This window comes from Bombus vosnesenskii, unplaced genomic scaffold (assembly GCF_011952255.1).
Source record: "Bombus vosnesenskii isolate JDL3184/JDL3185 unplaced genomic scaffold, Bvos_JDL3184-5_v1.1 scf7180000013302, whole genome shotgun sequence".
NCBI lineage: Eukaryota > Metazoa > Arthropoda > Insecta > Hymenoptera > Apidae > Bombus > Bombus vosnesenskii.
The window spans coordinates 1,439,200-1,464,879 of NW_022882951.1; the positions used below are offsets into that span (position 1 = coordinate 1,439,200).

At 38.5% G+C, this 25,680-nt stretch overlaps 1 protein-coding gene across 13 annotated transcripts in view; it reads right to left on the reverse strand.

Moving 5' to 3' along the window:
- Window positions 1–25,680, reverse strand: part of LOC117234086 (protein sprint) — a 155,467-nt gene that overhangs the window by 33,557 nt on the left and 96,230 nt on the right. For 4 of the 13 annotated variants that reach the window (XM_033494963.1, XM_033494962.1, XM_033494960.1 and 1 more), the window contains exon 2: window positions 18,836–19,084. The exons of 8 other annotated variants lie outside the window; for them this stretch is intronic. In XM_033494963.1, the coding sequence (XP_033350854.1) occupies window positions 18,836–18,960 (125 nt within the window). In that variant the 5' untranslated portion in view covers window positions 18,961–19,084. Of the gene's footprint in view, window positions 1–18,835; window positions 19,102–25,680 lie in introns of those variants that run through there. One more of the 13 variants, XM_033494961.1, reaches the window with a different exon arrangement.

Sequence of the window (25,680 nt, forward strand, 5' to 3'; positions counted from 1 at the left end):
CTCGTCTTTACGATCGTCGTTCCATTCACCCGGTAAATACTATATTTTCTTGCGTTCCATTTCCCCACCAAAAACCTTCTAACGTAGAATGGCGAAAGAGGAAGCGGAGGCAAACATAAAAGTGCCCTGCGATCGTCCAATTTTGTATGGTGAAGCGATGGTATATGGGTAGAGAATTCTCGTTACCTGCGCCATTGCACTGCTGCAGGTAATCGCTTAGAAACTCACGAGTAAATTCTCCGCGTCGGGGCGCCTCCGCTCTGAGGGGACAATACACGCTTTGTAAACAGACCTCTGTACCCTGGCGTAATTTCCGCCGAGCTGATTCAGAGAAACTGCGGTCTCTGTGACGAGAACAGACCTAATTGATCCCGGGATTCCTCCCTTAGGGATCATCGTTGAAACAAAGATAGGATTTTAGAGAAATTCGAACAAATTTGAAGTTTCGAGCATTACGTTAATCTTCGTCTATTTCTCTTTTCTTGCGAATTTGTTACGGTTAAATGGGTCGAGTAAATTTAAGTAGTTTCGCTGATTTTGTTTTGAGCTTCGAACTTTTGGTTAGTAGGTGGAAAATATTTTGATACGCGTAGCATCCAAGAAGATTAATTTGCTAACACCGACTAAAAGTTACGAGACATTTTTAATTATTAAACGAGAATGATACTTATTAATCGCGTGTATTATAAGGAAAATTAAATTACGCTACGTTTTGAAAATTTTATCGCAGATCGATTGCATTAAAATTTACGTTTCAAGTCAGCGAATTCGTTAACTATAGGAACTTACAGACGGAATGAACGTGGCAAACCATCGATCGAACCATCGTCTTAGCGTTCGTCGAGCTTAACAAGCGTCCACGAGACATCGTAGCATCTCGAAATTAACGTCGACTTAACGAAGCCTCCGGTATCCGCTAATTATACCGATAATCCGTACTCGTGTAAAGAGATTCGAAGCCCACCGGTACCGACGGTGCTCCGACTCTTAATTAATGATCTCATTAGAGTCCGAAAAGTCCCCTAATGACCTATCTTACGGCCACGTCCAACCCTTATCCTCCCACAACCCTTTCGATTCTCTTCCTACGCTCTTTTTCAACGTTTCTAAGTTTTTCTCGCTCGTCTCGTATTCTTTTCTTCTCTCTCCTTACAGTTTCATCGATTTGTTTATCACCTGCTTCGTGAGTCGAGGTCAGCTGTCTCGAACAAAGAAACCAGTGTGTGTATGCGTTCTCCGGCGAATGGGAACGACGTATCGCGTTGCGTATCGCAAGCTAATTACGCCACGTAGTAGTCACCACGCGTCAGAATCTAGAGAGTAAGTGGCGCGTTACGCGGAAACGCTAGGCGTTAGATTAACGACGCAAGTTTTTGTGCGTCCTAGAGTATTTACGCAGTTCCTGGGAAGCTTCGAGTACCAGGGCTTTACCATTAGTAGCTTTGAACGCAGATGCTTGACCGTAGTTGCCGATGGAAAGTAGAGATCTTTTATAGGAATTCCAGGATATCTACGTTGATACGACGTTCGTTATAATTCGATGGATCGGTGCATCGACCAGCTTTCAGTTCGTTTCTACGACTTCTTCGTGTTTATTCGAAGCAATTTTTTCACGTTACAATTTTTAATACCAGTAGGCTTTCTCGCGAGGGAATAATCGTCGGAGTTACGCGAACCATTTAACCGCGAGCGGCACGCTTCACAAACGGTATTATTTCGAGCAAACTTTGTCGCAATTCCCGAGCTGAATATCGAATGAAGGGGCGTTGACGTATGCAAAGTCGCCGGCTAACACCCCCTACACGTCCGGCGCTCTATTGTCCTCTGCGTTTGACAGTTAGACGGCTTGTCTCGGACCTTGTCTGCCCCAAACTATCGCGTTCGTGCTCCAACATCGCTCTCGGGACCGTATACGGATCTCTGTGAGGGAGCCGCAGAAATTTTCGTTGCGTTTCGATCGATCTAGAAGAGGACAAACGCTTGACAACGGCAGCGGATACGAATCGAGGAGTCAAAGTAGCAAATGGCGTAAGTGTCGGAGGTGAAGATTTTTCGCGTGGCTTCGAGTTGAGAATCGTAGCGATCCGAGTTAAGATTCTTTCAATTCCTGCAAGTATCGTTCCCTTAGTTTCGCTTACCGATTAATATTAACTTACGACTTTGCTCTCTGTCATTATACGTACGTTTTCGCGTCTTGAAAAAGATATAATGAATTTTTCAAACAATAAACGCGGAACATCGTTTAACGAAGAATAACGGTGAACTAACTCACGCAACTATGATTTTCAGTCGGTATGTTTGCGAATTTTTGCATCTACTTATGCTATTTGGCTTATTTTGTATTATACACGGGTGTCCTGATTTTTAGAAACTTCGACGACTCGTGTCGAAAATTTTGTTAATAAACAATTTTAATTTATAGCGTGATATTAATCGAGCTGTGATTAATTAAGCTGATTACACTTTTATCTTTTTCCGATCACAACGAAACTGAGATTTAGCATTTCAATCCTCTGACGACAGTCTTCGGGAGTAAAATAAACGATTGTAGCACTCGTACTTTATCAATGAGATTTAAAGAAGCAGTTTTTCATGTTTTTGGCAGCCACGTCGTTTATCACTTGCACGCTACAACTATCCGAGACGCGATAGCAATTGTAACCGATGATACAGCAAATTTGAACGAACAAATGACGACTTTATCGATGTAGATGCTCTATGATCGTAGAACGCTGCAAGTGCTCATAGAAGAAACAAATGGTCAGGGAGAGTTCGATTTAATGAAATGAAACGAGCTCGAGATGATTACCAGTGCACGATAATTGCTCGCTCTTGGTATTGATACAGGTTCGAAGTTCCAATCGTTTCTAGCGATCTCAATTATACAAGATGATTCTAAAGTTCAGAATTCTTCGCGTAGCGTTTGTAACAGATCAAGCGGAACTGCGATACTTTCTTAAAATTATCAGATTAAGCGTATCATTTTCTTCGAAGATATTAATTACATCGATAATCCTCGGACTACTTCGATCGTTCGACAACTGCATTTGACGTGTCTCTATTAATTCTTAGCGGTCGATAATTAACGAACCGCAGACGGATACTAATTATGCATGGCGACGAACAAAGATATTCATACAACTCAAATTTTGCTATTACGATTCCTCATGCAATTTTATAGATTACATCCCTTCGAATGTTATATCGAGAACTTTGGGTATTTCGTATATTTTTGCATATTACGTACATCCTGTTAATTGTGATTATTTAATTACAAGGATATTTAAGTTTGTCAAAACGTGTAAAATCTACATAATATACAGAAACGCATAAAACATTGCAGGTAAAATATTTACTCGACGTGAAATTTAATGGACAACAAATTTTTGTTTGCTTCTTTACATTCGTGAACGAGCGAATTTGCATAAACGTGCACGCAATGTTCTCACGATAAACGAATTGAAATATAATAATTTAACAGTGATATCTTCGCAGCGCAGCCTTCTAACCTTTTAAGGTTAATTAGTAGGACAAACAGACCTCCTTTCTCTACTTAGTCTAATTGCCAGCCTGTTTCAAAAATTCATCCATCATTCGCTGATCCGTGAAATCCAGTCACCATCTGTCCATGGTTCGGCAATTAAAAGCTGTTCTTTCGGAGCATAAATCATCGTCGAGGAAACTGCGTTGACGTTTGCCCGTTCTATATTTTATTTTTCTTTCGTCGAGCATCAGGAGACGATTTGTTACGTCGCGACGCGACGTATCGATTTTTCCGCCGCAGCGATATCTGCCGGACGTCATTGATTAATTTTACGCCGTGGATTAATTGACTGCTGGAAGAGTTTTCAGTCGCACGCGCCGCCACGTTCCTGCTTCCGAAACACAAACACACACAGGTGTATCGATTTAATTAGACAGGAAACATGCGCCGAAAAAGCCGGTCGGTCAACATATACGGAAGTACCCGAGGTTTTCCGCTCGCGTGATTTAATTGGTAAATCAGCTCCGACTATTTTTAGATACTGGTGAAACGTATAAAACATTCATGCGGTAGAATATTTAACTTGCCAGTTTTTAGATCATTTGGTAGTTTCCAACGAGCCTGCAAAAACTATCGTGCGAGAGACATAAACAATTTCTAAAATTCCCTTCTATCACTCCAAGCCTGATCCCAAACAAACCCACGATGATAATGTCTATGACGATGATTTATCATCGACTGGAAAATAAAAAACGAAGCCAAACAAATAATTCTTCGAAGCAAAAGCACATTTCCCTTTCTCAGCAAATGTCAGAACCCTTACATATAAAGACTCGTACCAGTTGCTAGAACAGTCGATCTGAAAATAACAAAGGGCCAACGACGCGGAAGTTACGTTCCTGATTCGGGCACCAGGAACGTGTTCGTCGTCTGCGGGATCGGACGGGGGTTGCCATGACGACTGGGGAGGTTCTCAACACGTGGTCCAGCAACGGCCTCGTAAGGGTAAAAAGGGGATTTTTACGTATTAACGAGCGACCCTGTGCATCGTGCTTGCAACGGCGGATGCGTTCTTGCGTCTGGAGAAGTTCAAGGGACGAAGCTTCCATCTCGAGGAACGCGTCTCAAAGGCGAGGATTCTCGAGTGGCGGAGCTGGCCGCTCAAAGGAACGCGACCAACGAACGACTCTTCGTTCTTTCGAGCGATATGGCCCTCGTGTTTTCGACTAGTCTTCCTACCTCGAGATGTTAAGTTCGTTGCCGTTAACAGAAAGGGCGGCTAATTGTTGCGAGTTTCGAGGGTTGGGGATCGCTATTTATGGAAGTGGGTTGTTGCTACCGTAATCGACAAAGCGTACGTATGTACGTATTTATTAAATTCAGATTTTTTTCAGCTCTGAAATAGGCTTCGGTTACCATCTATTCCCTCCTATTTTGGTTACCATTATTTGGTCACTATAAAAAGAATAAAAAGCGTACGTATGTACGTATTTATTAAATTCAGATTTTTTTCAGCTCTGAAATAGGCTTCGGTTACCATCTATTCCCTCCTATTTTGGTTACCATTATTTGGTCACTATAAAAAGAATAAAAAGCGTACGTATGTACGTATTTATTAAATTCAGATTTTTTCAACTCTGAAATAGGCTTCGGTTACTATCTATTCATTCCTATTTTGGTTACCATTATTTGGTCACCATAAAAAGAATAAAAAGCGTACGTATGTACGTATTTATTAAATTCAGATTTTTTTCAGCTCTGAAATAGGCTTCGGTTACCATCTATTCCGTCCTATTTTGGTTACCATTATTTGGTCACTATAAAAAGAATAAAAAGCGTACGTATGTACGTATTTATTAAATTCAGATTTTTGCAGCTCTGAAATAGGCTTGGGTTACCATCTATTCCTTTCTATTTTGGTTACCATTATTTGGTTACCATAAAAAGAAAAGAAAATAACGAGATAGGAGGCGAGAAAGTTTGACAAAATTCGAAATTTCATTTAAGGAGCGAACTATTCGAGGCATTCTAATTTTATGTAAAATTAGTATAAGGTGGGGAAGATAGGGAATGCGTTTTAAATGGTATGTTATTTCGATTCCGAACTCTAATTCAATTCACCGGCTGCTATTGAACTCGGGCCAATCGGGCCTGGTATTCGTGCAAAACCTTGAATCGTCGCCAATGGGGGCGGTTCAGAAATTCTTAGGCAGTCGGCAGAAAGCATCTCCTTTTTTAGTCTTATCGTTGCGATAAATTAAACGTACCAGGTACATACACTTTAATTAATCGCGAAGAAAATCCCAGTTACATTTGCTAGTCGTTCTAAAGAAAATTGTTATCGTTTTCAACATTTCTTTCGTCTTGTTTCAAACATTTTTGCAATCTCTTGTCAATTACGTTGAATTGTTTCCACCTGTTTCTGACAAAAAAATCCGTGTGAATTTACACTTGAGGAAAAGCAAGCTTTTCGAGGAAACACTCTCGTTCATTTAACGCTACCTTCGAGAAAAAGAAGCAGCACGAAACAGAAAGGAAAACTCACTTCTTCTCGGGAGAGTACTAATTTCATTAATTAGAGAAGGGTTAAAATGTAAAATGGAGATTGCATTCTTTCGCAAGCATCGCGACGCTTCTCCTAAGGTCTTTTCGGAAGACGCTTTCTGTGCGAAGTTTAAAGAAATTCTCAGCCTCTAAAAGAACCTTCGCTTCCTCTTTTCTTCCACCTCTTGCATCCTTCACATCGTGCAAACGAGGAAAGTTTCACTAACAAGAATAGACGTAAGCTTTCTAACAAATTAGAGTGGTTTCTTCTCAGTTCATAAAAATTGCGAAATAATTTTAATAGAATGAAATTTTAATACAATAAATCCTACTAATTGGCAGAACGAAACAATTAAAAGGAATTATCTTTTATATTGATATGTAAATCGAATTTTTGAGGCAAACTTTAAAACAGTTAATATTTACATAAGATCGTCAAAGGAAATGTGACGATTTTCAAGCTAAATTTTTTAACAGATCCTTTGGATAGAATGCTTTAAATTTTCACGCTAAATTTTAAAATAGGATTTTCGAACGCAATATTTTAACTATTCCAAAGTACTATTTAACTAAGCCAAATCTTACAGAAGATAGAATTCTCGTACGAAAAATGTAAATTTTCGATGGAAGAATGTTTTGAATCAAAAATCAATTTTAATATTTTTGAATAAAATTTTCGTGAATCTCATTTACACTTTCGAAATCTTTTTCAGTAGTAAAGTTTACGATCGTTAATTTTCTTGCGCGAATCTCTACGCGAGCGCACTTCTGGTTGTCCCGTAGTTTTTGCTTCTTCCGTATGAAGGTTAGGGGAAAAAAAAAAGAAAAAGACGAAATCAGCTGATTCGATGGCTTCGAACGCGCGTCCTACGATGCATAAAAGACGTTCTTCTTTTTTTTCTCACGGAGAGAAAACACGATAGACGGCGTGCACATATTTTTCCGGTCAACGATCATCGTGATCGACAACTCTTTTCTAATTCTCTTTTCCTCTCACGCTGAGCATGAAACCGTTTCTCGTGACTCAGCATCGTTTAAAACGAACGTTTCTTACTTTTTCTCGACGCACGGCTGTCAATGGAAAGTTCTATAACTGTTACGCTAATTATTTGGGCCAATTAGATGCGATTTCGTTACAAGAAATCAACCACGCTCAATTGAATCTTTCGACTTTCTTTTATATTTCGCGGAATAATAATTATCGTGCAAATTTTCTTTATGTAAAATAAAACATCGTCGTCGTTCGTTCTTACTTTTCGTTCGTTATGGAGTTAACAGCGGAGAATTTTAATTTGCCAGAGAAATTCATTTTTTCAGAATGAATTGTACGGTTCGAATTTTAATTTCTATTTAATACATTTTCTCCCGGATTTTTTTTTTAGGATTCTTTAGACATTATACGTTTCAATTCGGAATTTAATTAAGAAGATTTAATTAGTCCCAATTCGCGCTAGGATTTCAGCTACAGCGTATAATTTCAGATGTAGCTTGTACAGCTTCGCTCACTTTTTATTTACGTTCGCTGTACTTTCTCTTGTATTTTCACGAGCTGATTCTACACAAAAATTAACACAATTACGAGAAATTTATTGCGAGTAACATCGTAGGCAGATTGCAGCAACATGATCGTGATAATATCATTTTTGAATTTTAAATCTCTTCAATGTATTCTACAACAAATATTTCCTTCAAACAATTTAATTAAATTCTAATAGCAAGTCATGAACCAAATTGTACGTTCCCATAAACGATTCTAAAAAATTATCTTTTACAAACATCAACGCAAGATATGTTCCTCTTCCCATCTAAAAAGATATCGACAAAAAATTGAGAACTACCATAATCGATACCAGACTAACTTCTTCAACTTTTCCGCCTGGCTCACATTTTACGACGAAAAGTTTCTATTAATCCAACTTCCTAACCGAGTTGTCGGCACTCTAAGAATCGCGTGGCTCATCGGTGGAGATTAAATCGACCGGAAGCGGCGTGCTTCATCCGGATATTGGCGGAAGCCCGTTCACGAAAGGGATTAATTTACGTCGTAAGAAGCAAAACGCGATCGTGTTCGATCCAATCTCAAGAATGGATCGAAGAAATCGTGTTTTCCTCGCTGTGTTGGCTTATTCGTGAAATTTTCCGCTAAATCGCGAATATTCGATGACCCGTGCAACTGTGCGCGATAATTTTGCGCATGAAATGGCTTAAAGGAAGAAATACAGTGCTTGTTTTTTGGAGGAATATTGGGGTTGAGAGTTTTATGTTGTCTTTTTAGACGAACACCGATTTTGGGAAATCGTTTTCTTCTCAATAATTTATTGTTTCGCGTATACGACCTTTGTAATCTGTCTAATTAATTTATCGTTTCTTCTTCCTTTTGTTATTTGAAAAAAAAATTCTATCGAGTAAAACAAATTGCGAGTTTTCTTTTGCCCTTTTGACTGACAAAGGCAATTTAAAAAAAAGATTGTTTTCGTTTCGTTGGAGAATTTTTCGAGAAAATATTCCATCGGAAAATCGAATTAAGTAGGAGCAACAAAGCGAATGTAATTAACTATCTCGTACGCCTATTCATTACTGCATACTAGATAGTGAAAATGACGTTTCGTCATGCATAGAAAGCACAAACGATGATTCCAATGGGAATCAGGCCGATGCTGCTTGAAATAATGGTGTTGTCTCACGCAAAACAGGAAAAATTGGACCGTGAAGTAATCGCGCGATCGGTAGGGTGCTCGATGGAACGAGACAACGCGACATGTAACCCGGAAATGGTGATGGATCGGTCAAAAATTGCCTGTCCGCTTCCGACGTAAGGAAACTTGTCTCTTTATTTTCGAGTTACGAGCCCGTCAAGATCCATCGTGTTAGGAAGAAACAAAGCTCTTCGAGGAAAGCACTCTGCTGCATTAAGACTAATAGCACGCTTCCTGGTCGTTACTTCATAGAACGTGGCCGTTGCTCGCCTCGATGCCAGGGGAACCATCGGAGACGTTATGTTTTAGAGGGAATTCTTAATGTTTAGCGAGAAGAAATGGTCCACTGGAAGGAAAAAAGATTCCAGACCATAGTTCTAGTTTATTATGTATAGTTCGAGTACTTTTCGAATACCTTTCACTGGGAAATTATCTGTAGAATTTAGCGCAAAAGTGTGTTTATCTTGGTTTTGCGATAAAATTCTATTTTACATATTTCTACGTATCTGTAAATATTAAATTGGTAAATCGAAATGTAAATTTCACTCATCTGACAGTACTTGAGAGTATCTGAATCTACAGTTGTCATTTTGGCTCTTCTATTTTTATTATAACACGATATCGAGTGAAACGTACGTATGTAGATGTTTGTATATCGTAAAAATATAGAATTTTCAAACCTTTCATTTTCGCATCATACAGCAGGTTGAGAATGTTTTGCATTGTGTCGCTTTCAAAGCATATCGTACATACGATGATCAGAAACTGAGGTGGAAGAACATCGAAATAAGTGGCGAGTAGGCTACTCCGAATTAAGCTTGCACAGACAACCTATTCTACTTAAACTTTAGCGATCTCTACTCTCAAAAATTCGCAAGATTCGATGTGAAACCTGATAGCTAGAATCTTATACCTTCTCAAACGTTCGTAAAACCTACTGATAACCTTCTGCTATACTAAATTCCCTCTGATATCGCGTTAATAATAATTTGATGATACACACGAGCGTCTGACGCTTGTTAAGCGGTCAGCTAACCGTCAACACATAGGTAGATCAGGAAGAAGAACAGGAAACTGAGAAGAAAGAGAGAGAGAGAGAGATGGAAGGAAAGAACGAAAAAGGTGAGTCGAAGGAAGGCACAGTGCGACTGCCGTACACTGGCCTATCCAATTTCTCGTGGAAACCGAAGCCGAAGAAGGCTCTTGGATTACACGAGTGGGAGCAGCAAAGTGATCTTGAGTTACTCTATGTAACACGCGACACTTTACTCGCTAAGTGTACCTCCACGCTCTGTTTCGGCTGTCTCACCGACGTCACCCGTTATATTGTCCTCTTTGGGACCGGAAAGTCGTAGGGTTCAAGGCGTTCCTCCTCGATATCTTCTACTGTTGATAGTACAAGGGGAATTCTTTATTTAGGACGTCTGATAAATAGATATAAATAGAGAAATTGTAATGGAAAATATTTTGAAACATCGTTATTAGCTGTAGAGTAATTGTAACAACATGGAGTATCGATCAAGTACATTTAGGTTATTCGACAATGATGCGTAAATAGATAAATTGTTCTCGAGAATATTTAGAAATATTATTACTATTTTCCTTTGCCAAATTTTCAATCGTAATATGTTGTTCATATTAGGTTGTTCGTTTTACAAGAAAATAATAGACGCACGATGCTTGTTATTTTATATTAGTTTATTGAATTATGCACAAACATAATATTAGAGATAGAACAAAATGGATTATACCTAATTCAATAAAATAATATAAAACAGAGATTGTTGTTCATCTATTATCACCTTATGAAACGAAAGAAACTTTTCTTTGCCTAACCTAATATTATAATTAATATTACGTTGATTTAATTAATATTACACAGCGTGACATCGATGGGACTCGTGTGGTTATTACTTTCATATATCTGGTCTTCTTCGCATAAAAATGAGTGTGGGATATAATTAAATAGAGAATACAAGTAATTAAATTCAAAAGTATAAAAATTTATGGACGACGTTCGGTATAGCGTTGCTATAGTTAAGAAGAATATTTGTGAAAGAGTATCTTTACGAAGGTGTTTTGTTTGTTGAGTAAATTTTTGTTGCACTCATTTATACCGTATTACTGTCTCATTTTTCGCTCTATCTTCGTTATTTCCCCGAGCCATCCAAAAAAAAGATTCTTCTCGAGGGTGAAAAATATCATTAGAGCTCGTCTTTTTCCCGTCGTCCCGGTGACTGCACGTTAACGGGGATTAAGGGGATAGAAGCTTAATCTTTTTCAAAATTCATGATTCCTACCGTGGGATGCGCCTGTCAGCTCTAATCTTGGTCGTCCGAGAAAGGTCGTCTCTATCCGACTGAATGCTTGAAATTTTTATTCCCTCGACAAATTTATCTCATTTCTTATATCGAAATTTAGATCGCCGCAACAGTTGATTCCAGCGAAATTTACTCGACGAAGAAGAAGAAAAAAAGGAGAAGAGGGGAAAGGAAAGAAGAGCTACAAAAATCTTCAACTTCAACAATAGTTCCAAAGAACAGAGGAGAGGAGACAAAGACAGACAAAAGAGAGAGAGAGAACAAAAAGGAAAAAATTCGAATTACAAGGGAAATCGAAACCGTGTATCTCTCAGTGCGTATATTCGACAGATCGTTTGTCAAACCGAAACAGGCTGATGGAAACAGCGATTCGACGAAGGATACGTTCCATTCTGGAAATTGGTCGGCTGAAACGAGCTGGCCAAATATAGTAATTAGAGGGTACATAATTGCGGGAGTTCGGAATGGTCGGTGATCAAAGGCGAACCGTTTGCCCTTTTCCGTTCATTCGACGTCGCACCGCGCATATTGGGCTTCTGTGCAAAACATTCCACCAAGAATCCACACGAGGGTCTGCGGAAATTTACGCTACGCCCTCCGTTTCCTGTCTGCCATCGTATCTTTAGTCTGTACGAGGACAAATTCTTGATCAGAGAAAAAACGACAAAAAATTCCCCGCTTTCGTCCCTTTTCTTTTCTTGTTTATCCGCTGCTTGTGTACGATCCATGAAATAATGATATTCAACAACTGACTACGACGACTTATGTGTCTTGAAAATGAATATACATCAAGTGATGTATCACAGTGTCATTTACTGACATTCTTCGCTAAATCCGAAGGGTAGTTGGACACTGAAAAAGTATCTTTTTAGTCCTTTTCGTTTCATGGAGATGTCCAGGAGATTAGCTGCGACTCCGTTGGGATGATTGGCATCTTTTGCCAAATCGAGAGATTTCTTCCATTAATCGTGGTAATGTCGGTTTCCTCGTTGATTTGGCGTTTCGAAACATACCAATCTGCACTCTCGATGGCTCTTTTAGCTTTTTGTTTTGCCATCTTTCTATAATTTTTAAATTACGATCAAGCTTGTTGAATGGTTAACTATATTGGATTGATTTTATCCGAGAAAGATAACTGGGACTTTCTATGAGTCAACATTCTTATCAATTATTTCTGCGCATTGCAATTATTATTATTATTATTATTATTCATCGCAAAATAAGTATGAAATCGATATTCATACTTAAAATTCCTTATGCAAACTCATCAGTTTCATCCAAAATCTCTCGACCATCGTCCAAACTCACAAACTCCAGCATCGTAGCCCTCGATTACTCAAATTCCCCCAAAAGAGCGCACCATCGTCACTTCTACCTTAAAACTGTAATCGTTTTACCCAATAAAAAGCACTTCTAATCACTGTTACCCTCATCCAGGCTACGGTATCTGTCCGTGTGCCGACACGTTCCACGGATACAACGCCAAAGGCGCAACAAACAACCGGTCTTAATCGAGCCTCCGGTCATCCCAGTCGTTTCTTTGTTCGCCGTAAGGTCGGGATCGCCGTAGACCGATCGGGATTCCATCGAAATTAAGCGATTGAACCGACTGCTCGGCCTGCAAACGTCGCTTTGTACTTGATCCGTTATCAAAGGCAACCATTATGGCCAGTCCTCCTAGTTGGATTCATGGAAGACCGTGGATTCAAAGGAACTCTGGTTGCAGCCGATATTCATCGCGAAAACGGAGATACTATGTGCCTTGTCTCTTGGCAGAGGACTGCGAGAGAAACGGATGCTCGTGGAAACGGATGTCGTTCCTTTGGAGAATGGAGAGCGTGGGGCGAGTAGATGTGATTGTCCTTCCGGCTAGGAAGATGTTCTTGTTGATTGAGAAATCGGGGACGGAAGCGTGTTTGTTTCGTGATGATTTCAGGGGGCTTTTACGAGTTTATGGCGAGATCGTAAGATTGTGTAAATTCACGTATTCTTTCTAGATACAGATAGAAACATTTTTTATGAATCGAAGAAATTTCTAGTAGGTTTTTATGAATTACATAGAAGTTTCGTGGATTTTTGTGGACTTTTCGCGAAGGACAAAATTCGATAGACTTTATATTAGATTAGGTAGAATTAAGGGTAAATTTTGACGAATAAAATTGTATTTGAATTTTGTATTAGATTAGATAGGATTAAGGGTAAGTTTTGACGAATAAAATTATATTTGAAATATCGCGCAAAATTTCTCTTTTACGTCTATGGTACAGGTTTGCGATGATTTCATACTATATCGTAGATACGTTGTGGGAAGTTATATCGAGTACAAACATAACGAGACAACGCGATATATATCCATCCATATCGGGACGAGCAAATCATGCGATCTCTCATCTGTAACCAGTTTCCAGTGATAATCCCATTTCCAGCAGATAATTATTATCCCTCGTCGAATGACTTAACAACTCGTTTCCCGTAGCAAACGAGTTTACATGGTCTAATGGTAGCCAGGTTCCTCGATTAACTTAATCAAATCGATCGGTTTTCATCGCTGAAAAATCTTACGCAGCGCCACTTTATACTCGACCATCTTACACAGAAACTTCCTCGGTAACATTTTTGCAAAATAATGGTTTCTGTCGCACAAATCACAAAGTACAAAGTAAAATCAAACAATCGAAAATTCAATAATGATAATTTCTAATCGTCTCACAGTTATCTAATTATTACGATCGTACATAATCCTCGGATACCATTTAAAGATCGACGTTTCTTAAAGAAATACCACTGGCAGGTCATTTAAGTGGAAACTTCTCCGAGTGACGTTTCTAAGACTGCAGGTCTCGCGATTGTTTCTCGAGCTTTTCCCATGTCACGATTTCCCAGCGATCAGCGATGGGAAAACGAAAGGGAAAGCGCAGGCGATATCGTCAACGTTGAATTAAACGATCCTTCCGCTCTCGTGCCTCGTAACTTTAGACTGAAAGTGCTGTATCGTGTTTCGCGTGGTTTCTTCGATTTACCCGCCCGATGAGATCGAACTTTCCGTCCCGAAACGCTTGTTAGAAATCCCGCTGGTTCTCTGCCCGCTACAGGAAGTAGCCAAAAATTCGATCGATAACGGTAGACACATAAATTTCTCGTTACGACGTTTTAGAATCGTGTAAAGTATACATTCTGTTTAGAATTCGAACGATACGTCATTTTAAAAAATATTTTAAAACATTTGTCCAAGCCGGTTTAGACGAAATTGTTTGTTTTACTCATTTTTGTAGCGTATCTTACAAATAATAAAATGGATACTTTAAAGTTACAAGATGATGGAAAATGATTTTTAAAACGAACCTATAATTAATTCGCTCTAAATGTATAAAAAATCTTTGATATAAAAATTTCCTTATTCTTCGTATCCTCGTTCCGCATAATACAAACCTAATTCGTCTTTATATTATTCGAAGCCTAGCCCTTCGATCTGCACCTAATTTTTCATACGAAATATCTGAAAAATCGCCAACGACCCTGCATTAACCCCAAGTTCCTGTCGTTTTCGCAGCTCCTTCCTACTAAAACGCGTGCACGTGCGCCTGCATTCACCAGTTCACACGTCCTGCACCTCGAGGACCGCATTAGGACGAGTGCACGTCGTTTCGACCCCCTTCGATTCGATAGGGTTGCGAGTGGTGTTAATGCAACCCCTCGATCAACCGATCATTGTTTATTGTTAACGTGTACCGTGCGAGATTGTGTCGGAAACGACGAATCGTTGATGCGCGTGTGTCCCACGAGTCCATTGAATTTCGACGATTGTCCGCTTTGGTATTCTAATCGATTGGGGTCATCGAGGATGTTTCTATTATTTTTTACGACGCCGCGACGTGGGAAAAGAGGTAGCAATGAACGTTTATCGTAGATAAAATAAATTTCGTCGATTAAGCGTCGTATACGTACTGGCAAAATATTGAGTGCGAATTAAAAATGCACACACGCGATTATTTATTATGAAAGACTTTCATTTATAGTTGGAAATGACACGGGAATAATCGATTTGCCAATTCTTAGCAGTTAAAATTCTTTTTGCCAATTCTTATGTCACTTGGCAGTTAAAAGAGGCTATTTTTTATATGATGTAGATAGAAAAAGTAACCTGTCATGTGCAAAGATATATTTTTTTTTTCAAAAACGAGTGTTGAACTCAAGAATTTTTGCATAAAACCCACCAGGAATAATTACGATTCGATCGCATATTATTACAAAATAATATTCTTCTCCTACGCGACTATTCTATCCGACTATCCTACGGTCAGCCCTTTGCCCAAAACTATTAAAAAGATTACAAATTAATCTCGAGCAATATAAAAGCTGAAGAAATAATTTGTTCGCATACATTACATGGTAAATGGTATAAAATGCACGAAGCGGTGTTATGTTCAGACAAGATTCGAAGACCCACTTTTAAATGGCACGGTTCGAGGCTAAATTTCAACTTGTCCATTTAAATTTCCCGCAAGATTTAAAAGTCACTTCGCAATGGATGACTCTCTCTCGTGATACGCAACATAGGAGACAAGTTTCGTTCGAGTGGCTCGATTAATTAACGCAACGTCGTTGACGATCGGCCGGTCCTCAAAGAGGCTCCGATTTTTTCCAAGCGGAAAGACGCGTAAAACGCGGGAAAAACGGTAACGAGGCCGCGTTCGCGCATCAAAGACGCCTCGAATGGCTCAAAAGGTCTCGCTTAAATTCCACTTACGGTCCTCCTCGCTTTTTCGTGCACAGGGCTTTACCGTCCAAGCTCTTTGATGCAAACGCGTTTACTCGCGTTCGCGCTCTTCCGCTCGGGTCACAGGATAAGCTTCCGGTATTCCTTTGGCGTAAACAGCCTCCTCCAAAGGATCATTGCTGCCTTTGCCTGGTTAATTTCGGATTCGTTCATTCCGTTCTACGAATAATTGGTAATTGAATTGAGAATTTTAAGAGGTTTAAATTATTTGTTCATCCGTTTGGCATCCTTTGGACTATTTTGTACAAAGATTGATAACAAAGAGATAAGCGGTTTTATCAAGTCGGATGAATTGTCTCAATAGCTTCGCGCGATGGAAAAATCGTTGGGATAGCAAGTTCGAAGGTTCTTTATTGCTCGAGATTAATTTGTAATCTTCTTAATAGTTTTAGGCAAAGGGTCAACCGTAGGATAGTTGGATAGAATGGTCGCGTAGGAGAAGAAAATTTTCATGAAAAGTCGAGAATATGATGAGACTGAGACGCATATAATATTTAGTTTCTACATTTACTTTTTGCAAAGATAATTCTTATCTGTTTAAGCTTATACATGAAAAGAGACAAGAGACTTCCATACTGAGTAAATAGCTCGATCTACGGCGTAAATTCTACGCGTTTCAGTTAAAAATTAATCTCACAATTAACGGAGCAACGAGCAACAATATCGCCAAACTGTGTAGAGGAACGATGAACGTCGACCTCGTCGCTGTGTAATTTCCGTGCGACGCTCGCAGTTTCGCATGTATATCATGGTATGATTCATTGAGCAACGATGGGACTCTGAACGCTTCTGTGTGCACTTCCGACCAAGCGCAATGTTACCCGGAAATTCTACTGGTTTTAGTCACCTCCCGGCCATATCGTTTCTCGTCTCCGAATCTCCTGCAAGCTCTGTATCGTTTGGCCGAACTTATGAATTTTCCAGTTACGATATTCGATGTTTAATACCTACGTTTATAACATGTATGGAAACTCGATAATGTTCATCAACGATATATCTAGTTTCATTAATTTTTTAATTTATATTATTTAAAGAACGTAATAAAATCTGTCCTTTCTACGTCAGTATTAAGTACCACACAGATTAAACATCAATTTGGGGAAGAAATTAAACTTGGAAACAGCGGTTCCAACCTATTTTAAAATATCTCCGATTTCTCAATTTTTCAAAAAAGAAAGACCAAAAATAAGTATCGATATTCGATAATAATTCGTTAAAACGTGAAATCTTTTTTCTTTTTTTCTCGTATCGAGATACGCGAAGCTGGCGAGCTGGAATTTTATTTTAACGGCGTCAACGAGGAACACCCGGTAATTGGAATCCATGGGAGGAACCCCATTATAACCGGGTCAGGATCCTCCCATAGAGTGGCCTGCAGCCGAAAAAAGGAAATAAATGAATCTCTATTCGCAAAGACCCCAAGCGGATTACGGGTAAGAGGCTTACATAAGAATAAACCGAAGGGTTTCTCGCGGCTCGGCCACTTTTGCTATCATATTTCATATTAACCGCTGATTAAAATCGATTTTTCCGCGGTGACATGCGAGACACGAGCCGTTTCGTCGACCTCCGTAATGATTCACGACCGATCGATTTTTCACAAGGCGAAAAATATTTTATTTTTAATCTCGATTCACGAAGCATTGGAGAAAATTTGAAAATCTATCGACATGCTGAAACATTTCTGAGTATTTCCTATTTTAGTTTCCTTTAAAACGTTATTTAAGGATAGCTTTATTTCCGGAGGAAACGCGAGCGACGATTGCGACTATTTATTCGAACAGCTTTTTTCATTTCGACTTTTTAAATTCGATCACTGCGATTTCAGGACCTCGATCATTTTTGTCGTGACTTTTTGAAGTGGTATAGTTCGATATAATAGAATCGACGAATTGCAAACGCGAATAATTGAATTTTTAAATTGCGGTTGCTTGTCTGTCGAAATATCTCCTATTTTCTTTTTTCTTTTTTACTGCCAATTTCCAAAATTGAATCATTGTAGACCGTAATATAGTTTCGAGTCGACAATTCACAAACTTCATTATACGAGATGATTCAATTTTACGGCAATCTAAATTTTCGCGATATTCAAATTTCATAATATAGAATTTTTATGTAAAATTGAAAATACGGATTCTATAAAGATTGTCTATATTTGATTTTTAGAAGGACGTTGACGCGAATCGCTGTTTATGGAAATTGAAAAAAAGAAAAGAAGAAGGAAAAAATACGCGAACGACTCGCGTCGCAGCATCACTCGAAAATTTCCATTTCCGCGTTCACCATCGGGTTCATGGTGGTCGGTGGCGGCGGGATCAATAAACGCAGGTGCCGGCAATGGCAACTGCAACAAGCACGATCCGAGTGCAATGGCCATCGATTAATAATTAACACACGGTTTTGTGGCTATAATATAACATAACAGTCGGTTTTTCTTAACGGTAAATACTTTCTTTCGAACAATTTCATTTCCAACGAAACCATCTTTTAATCGTTTAAAACAGATTATTCGACAGAAACCTATCGACGAAATAGATTCCATAGATACTTCTTTTCAACTAATGTCTCGTACATTAATTCTTTGTAAAAACAAATATCACGTCTTCAAATATTTTATAAACGATCTCATTTATAACTTTCATAAACGATCTAATAGTTTTAATATCGTAAAATTATTAAATATTATTATATCATTAATAGCAAATAACAAGAGTATAAAATATCAGGAAATGTTTTCCCATACGATTAATACACGTCAAAAGGATGATAAATTACACGATAACGAGCAATTCTAATGACAAAAGTACGAAAATACTACTATTTTAAAAGGAATCAACTAAAGGGAATCGTTCTACCATACTGAAAGATGCTTTTCATAAATCATGCAAACGAACGTTAAAATATTCATTGCCTTTCGTCTTCGATTAACCTATAAATACACTTAAAAGGTTTCCTCTGCGTGACTGGAGCTACGTTTTCAACAGGGACATCGATTTTTCATGCGAAAAGTTACCTTTTGACGCCGATCTCCGCGTAACGGCCCCTTGTGGCCCGAGTGGCCACGCTTCTTCCGCTTCCGGGGTTCGTGTACAGCGTCAGTATGTCGCTGTTAATGTTGTTCAGAATCGGTGGTAGCATTATTGCGATCCTGTTTGCCGACGATCCTTCCGCGAGTTCCACGTGTACCAACGCATCTCACAGATACGAGATTTCTCTCGCTTCTCTTTGGTTCACACACTCCTTTTTCGTCCTCGTCGAATTTCTGGGAAGAACGATTTGGTTGTGGTCGAGCCTTCATTTTAGTATATCGAAGGAGGAAGTTCGATTTTGAGTGACCGTTGTACTTCTTGGAAAGTTCTTGGTCTTTAAGATAGTTTCGATCGTCGTTCGTTCTTTTGCTTTTTTGGCGAATTCTTTTTTTTTTTTTTTTTGATAAAACATCGAGTTTGAATCTCGAGGAATTCAATCACGTTAATTATTTATTTTAGAAACGACCGATTGTAATTTATCGCAGAACTTTTCGTCTATTAAGGAATTTTAATTCGTCGAAAGATTCTTTATCTGTGCTTTTTCTCATTAAAGAATCCTTTACTTGACAAGCGCGAAAAGATTTTTTTCTTCTTTTTTATCGGGAACTTCTTAGTCATTGTACAAACTTTTTCGGATAAAACGATCGATTTGCTTCACGGGAAATTGAACTTTTCTCGCTACTTACTCTCCTCAGTAGCAATTACAATTTATAGAATTCTTTGTGCTCTTATAAAAGTATGCGTTGTTTCCTGATTTGAAGTTTTCTAATTAACTTTGGACGATTTTAATGGCGACACAAAGTTACGTAAGCGTGATTTAAATCGGTGTAAGTGAACCTTCTATTCTATTCTATTCTATTCTACTTTTCTATAGACTACTTCTAGTGCACTTTGACCAAAGTACTATGTCTACTTCTACTTCAAAGTTCTGGTGTTCTAAACGAGCCTCGATTCAAACAGTTTCTTACGATAAACACGAAAATGGTGGTGGTGGCTAAAGAACGTACGATAAACAGGTGGCTTTGACGAATTTGACTGAAATGCAAATATGTCAATCCTTATGCCGTAATATTTTTTTTTCTTTCATAAAAACGCATTTAAATTAAAACTCGATGTTTAGTGAATTTTTAGCTCCAATAAAACGGCGAATCGTCTGTGGCACGCGATCGAGACGCCAGAGAATTATCGCCACGTCATAAACGACTTAACGCAGTGATTATTTATTGTCGACGATTCCGAGGAAAAGTATGTGTCTGTTGGCGATAGAAATTACCCGTGAAATATCGCTACAAAGCTGGTCGAGTAATTAATTGGCGAAGATAAAGTATTTTCGGGAGAAATTGCCTAGATCGCTCGTTCTTACCCCTAGCTGTAATTGTTATGGAAACTATGGGGGAAATGATCGAAGGGGTCCGAGTGAATTGAAATAAAACGAATCAAACGTTTGATCTACGATCGATGTTTCGTTCGTTTGTAAGAAAAATTGTCACCGGTTATAATTATTCGTTCTGGTTTGAAAATTCAGAACCGACGATTGTTATAAATGGAATAAAATATTTCTTGGAAAATTGAAATAAACTTTTTATAGTATTCTACAACGTAAGACGCGATAACAAATTTCTGATAAAATAATTAAAAATAGAAAACTCGACGGACGATTGCCGCAGGAAGCCCAATTACACGAATATGCTCAAAGCCAAAGGCAATCTCTGCGTCGTGTCAGCCGAAACGCCATCACAAAAGATCCAGAATAAAGAAGAATATTTTCCGTGCTCTGGAAATATAACAGGGCTATGAAACGTTCCTATGATCAAAGTTCTGAGAACGGATAGACATAAAAGGAACCTGGACCAGCATGTTTGAGACACGCAGTGTTATTACGATACCGATCGGAAAAAAATTGCCGGCAAAAAGAGGAGAGAAAGGGGAAAGGGAGAAAGAGGTGCACACACGCGATTTGAGAAACGCCCTCGATATTGGACCAACGAAAAATGGCCAGATGTGATGAGAAAGCAAGAGAGGAAAATGCCAACTGCTGGAGGTCATCGATCGTCGTAGTATTCGCCTGCAGATTTCTCATTCGTTATCAGACTTTTTTCTACATTCCTTTTACGCTTTATTCGTTATTAGAAGGGCCACGAAGAAGATACGACAGCACGCGAGAATTATATTTCCTAATAAACGGTCTCCATGAGGGATCACGTTCGTGGGTATTCGATGATTCTTCCGACGGAGGAAAAAAAAAGAAAGGGACGAGGAGGGTCTGTCATAATGACGTGCAGTTTGAACAGTGACGCCATGCTGAATGTACTGCTCGAAATAAGTGGAGGACCTCGTCCCTCGACCAGTGAATTGAATTAGCGACGAAGAAGATTGAACAACTTCCGTCGGTTTTTATTCGAACGAGGTCCCGTTTCAAGGATTCCTTAAAATCTGTCATCTTTTATTCCTAATTCTACGTTCTGTTAGCCTCGTTAATTCATTTTTCTCATGTCATTCTCATAGTCCAGTCCTATAGCTTCCTTACATTATTTATTATTTCTCGGTCTGTTACTTTTCCATTCTTTCCTCTGTCTTCGTCGTCGCCAGAGAAGGTTCTGTCTCAAAGATTCCCTGAAATCCCTAACTTTTGCGTATAGTTTCATCTTACCATCCAACTTTCCTATAACGAGATATTCAGCTCTTTGGCTCGAGACGAATAGACGTTTAATAATTAAAAATTAGTCATCGCGTGGAACGCGATCATGCGATAAATAAATGTGGCCAGATCAGGGGAATTGCTTTAGCCTTTTAACAGGTGTGGTTTCGGTGAAATCGGTAACAACGTGTCAGCTCCATGGTTTAATTGCGATCGATCGCGTGAATTGCTGGACTGACCACGCATGTTCTGGTATTAATATTAAATACGACAGTCGGCAGATCGCGGAAATGAACGTGAAACTGCGGATTTAGGGGTGGAAAGTCCATGCGCATGTAAACTGTCGACAAACACTGAACAGGGACACAAAGGGTATTTTGCAGCCGAATTCCGTGGTGGTTCGTTTCGCAGCTAATTCTCGCTCCAAGGCCGCTATTGCGAGGCTGATTTGCATAGCATAGTTTGCTGGCTATTTCGACCATTTGCCTGCAATATATCGAAACATATATCGCAAGATACTAATATGTTAAAGAGAACCGCACAGTATTTCCTCGATTCTTTCGTATAAATTTGACAGAATAATATTGCAAGCAAATAATAAAAATTTTATAAACGATTTATGAGATAATACAAATTCTTGCGTTAAAAAAAAATCAGCGAAGGTATTCTTTAACAGAATATCGAGAATAAAAATGATTATACTGTTAAAGAATCTGAGAATCGATACCAATCACCGATCAGGAGTGGAACGCGTCCAAAATATAATAAAAATAATAAATAAAAAATATATATTGCACCATTATAAGTAGAAGCTCTACAGATAACATCGAACGTAATATTAATCGATAAAGTGAAACTAAAGAAAATTGCAATTGTCATTATCGCTGCAAGGCTTAGTAACGATTTTATCTAACAATTCCCTATCAAATTAATCAGACGCGTAATCTCCGAGATACTTCATTGAGCCAATTCGAAGCGAACGCGAAGAATTTTAAGATACATCCGCAGTGAAACATCAACACGAACATCGCCAACGAGAGTAATGAAACAAAAAGAAGGGAATAAGAGAAACGAATAAAGAGGAGAGTAACTCGTTCCACTAACGAGTCATCAATAAAGTAGACGCGTTTCGTATCAGCAACGAAGACAAATCGTTTCGTATCTCACGACGTTCATTCAACCTACGAAATCTCGAGATTCACTCGAACGATCGACGTCATTTCGTTAGTTTCGAAATAAAACGACGATTGAGAAATCGTCTGCGCTTGAATTGCGATCGCGTGAATAGTCGAGCGTGATCCAAATTCGAACATCTAGACGGGCTGCAGACGAAACTGCATGAAAAGTGACTGACCGTACCGTGGTTCTGATTTACAGGCGGATTTATTTTGGGAAAATCTCTATCGTGTTTGATATCCTGAATGGGAGTTTGCGTGGGATAGAAGTAGATCTGGGTTGCAGAATTATTTATAGAAATTTGCATAACTAGAGTGCTCGTGGTCAGTCTGCGATGAAATTTGTGAAATTTAGGCGAAAAGCGCGCAATTTCTATGCGGTCGAAGAAAATCGTAGGCAGGTTATATCTGAATTTTTCAAGAGATTTCGAGAACCTGAAAGAAATTTGAAAAATTTCCAAGACATTCGTCAGATTCACTCGTCTCGCGTTTCTTCTTTTGGTACGTACCTCGCAGGCAATTAAAATTGTTAAAAATGAAACTGGTTTGGCGAGAGAAGAGTTTACGATTGGATTTATAGAAGCCTTTGAATTTTTAACTTGTAATTCCTGGTACAAAGTTTCATCGTATCGTAGAATGATATTGGTCTGTTATATGCAATCACGATGAAAATAAAATTAATATATCAAATTGCTTGTAATTTCGTTGGAAAAATAAAGTCAGGTTCGTTCGTGTACAGTGACATATTAAAGAAGGAAAACTCGATTTGTCCGAAGAAAGTAATTCGAAGAACCTCCGATAAGCTGTCTCCTCTCCCTCGCTTCTTTCCTTTCTCTTTCACATCTCGATGAGACTCCGTGGAACAGAGTTTCCCGTCACGTTCCTGATCTGTCTTGATCGCAGAGCGATCTCCTTGGCCGAAAGTTAATTTGCAACCGCGTCTTTCTCCGTGACGCTTTATCGTTCAGAGTCCCAATAAAAAGCGACGTGAAAATATAACGCGATTTGTATGAAAATTAGAAAATGGAAAAAGAAATATACATAGGAGAATATAAAATAAACAGCGGAAATTTAGAATCATTAATTGTCATATTTCTCATTTGATAAATATTAATTTTTATACATTTTTCGTTCGCTTCGCTTATCGAAACAATCTTATTCAAATAATAAGCTTCGTCGAATTTTAGTTCTTCCTTGAAAAACGCTGTTCGATCGGTCGGAAAAATGTTTTTCTTCCTTAAGAGGAATTAAAGGTGTTAAAGCTGGATTTAATTAAAAGCTACGAAAGTAGAGTGGCTTGAAACGTAGTCGTAATTGATTTTGTTAAAAGAATGGCATGTTTAAACAAACCGACAATTTTTAGATATCCACAAAAATGAACTTTGCAAGTAGGCTACTCATTAGCATAGGAATGCCATAATCTTCCAAGTTGAGTAACGCGATATTATTAGGAAATCATTGAAATTTTATTTTGAAGCACAGTTTCGACGAGAAACGGTTCTAGTCTCGGCGAATAACGCGCTTCTGTTTAATCTCGATGATCGTTTCTCTCGATTCGATCGAACATTTTTGCGCTGAAATCTTTTTCAATTGTATTTTTCCATTCTTTATCGAGTAGAACGTGACAAATCAGTGGAAACGACCGTGTGACTAGTGTGACTATACGCTATACTACACACCTTTCGTTAGAACTGATTCATTCGTCGCGCCGTGTCGATTCGATGGAAAGCCAAAGACACGCGAAACTCGCCTAAGGCTACTTTTAAGTTTGTCGACGCAGACTGCGTGGAAGCAAAATTTCGAAGGAAAAGTACGGGCAATATTTTTGCTAATGCTGCGACTCGTCGCAGAAATATGCAAAAGTCATAACACGAATATTGGAAGAGGAAAGAAGATGCAAAAGATAGATAATTTTATCTCACATAACTTATTTCTTTTATTTTAGGATAATTTTGTTTTAGGACTCTTTTTATTTCGCAATTGACAAATATTGTACATACGAAAATTTCCACGTAACAGAGTGGGATTTTATTATAAAATTTGATTCGGATGTAATTTGGTTTGATAACGCAAAACTATTCGCATGAACAGGCGGATCTACAATGACTTCGTTCTTTGTGATGACTACACGTAGGTGTAAAAGTAACGTAACATTATTACATACTTAAGTGGTAGGGAAAATAAATTTCTATTTAGGTTTCATTTTTTTCTGTTTAATTATGGTTATAAAAATATGAGGTTGCATAAACATCCGCAGTTTAATTATTAATTTTAGAAATTCGCGATATTGTTAATGTATCATTGAGATACTATTTTTAAGAGAAACAAAATTAAACGTCTCAAACCTTAAAGCTATGATAGTTCAATTCATTGAACTTGCGCATTGATTAATGAATTTTCCAGAAATTCGACTGCGCGTATCGCGTACTATCACACGACGCGACGTTTTAAAGGATTCGGAACGCAAACGTTCCTCGGTTGATATTTCGCAGAAATTTTATGAACGCCGTTTCACGATTTCACGTATTTTTGATAAACTTTTTATCGGCACTCACCTTCTCAGTCTATTCAACAGTTTTTTTAGCATAATTCATCACAACCTCGAGGATCTAGTAATACGAGCAGCGATTCAATCGTCGGCGAGAAATTCGCCAGAAAGAACTTTGTCCATCTTCGATTGAAAATTCGGCTATAACGTTATGCAACGTAACGTAAAATGTAATTTCGCACTAATTATTCACAAATTGTTGTCTCTGCAGTAAGATAACTCTTTTACTTAAACAAACATGTTTTCCTCTATTTTATTTCAAACTAATGCTCCTCGATAATCGATAAACCGATAACTTTACGTATAAAAAAAGGCACACTCAGAGAGCAATATTAAAAAGAAGAGGACTCTGCCTACTTTTGTTATTATCTTGCACGGGATGAAACAACGATGTACGCACTTGCACCAGAACAAAACAATTCCCATTTCATCCTTTCCACGAATCCCGCAAACCACGATTCCTTCGAA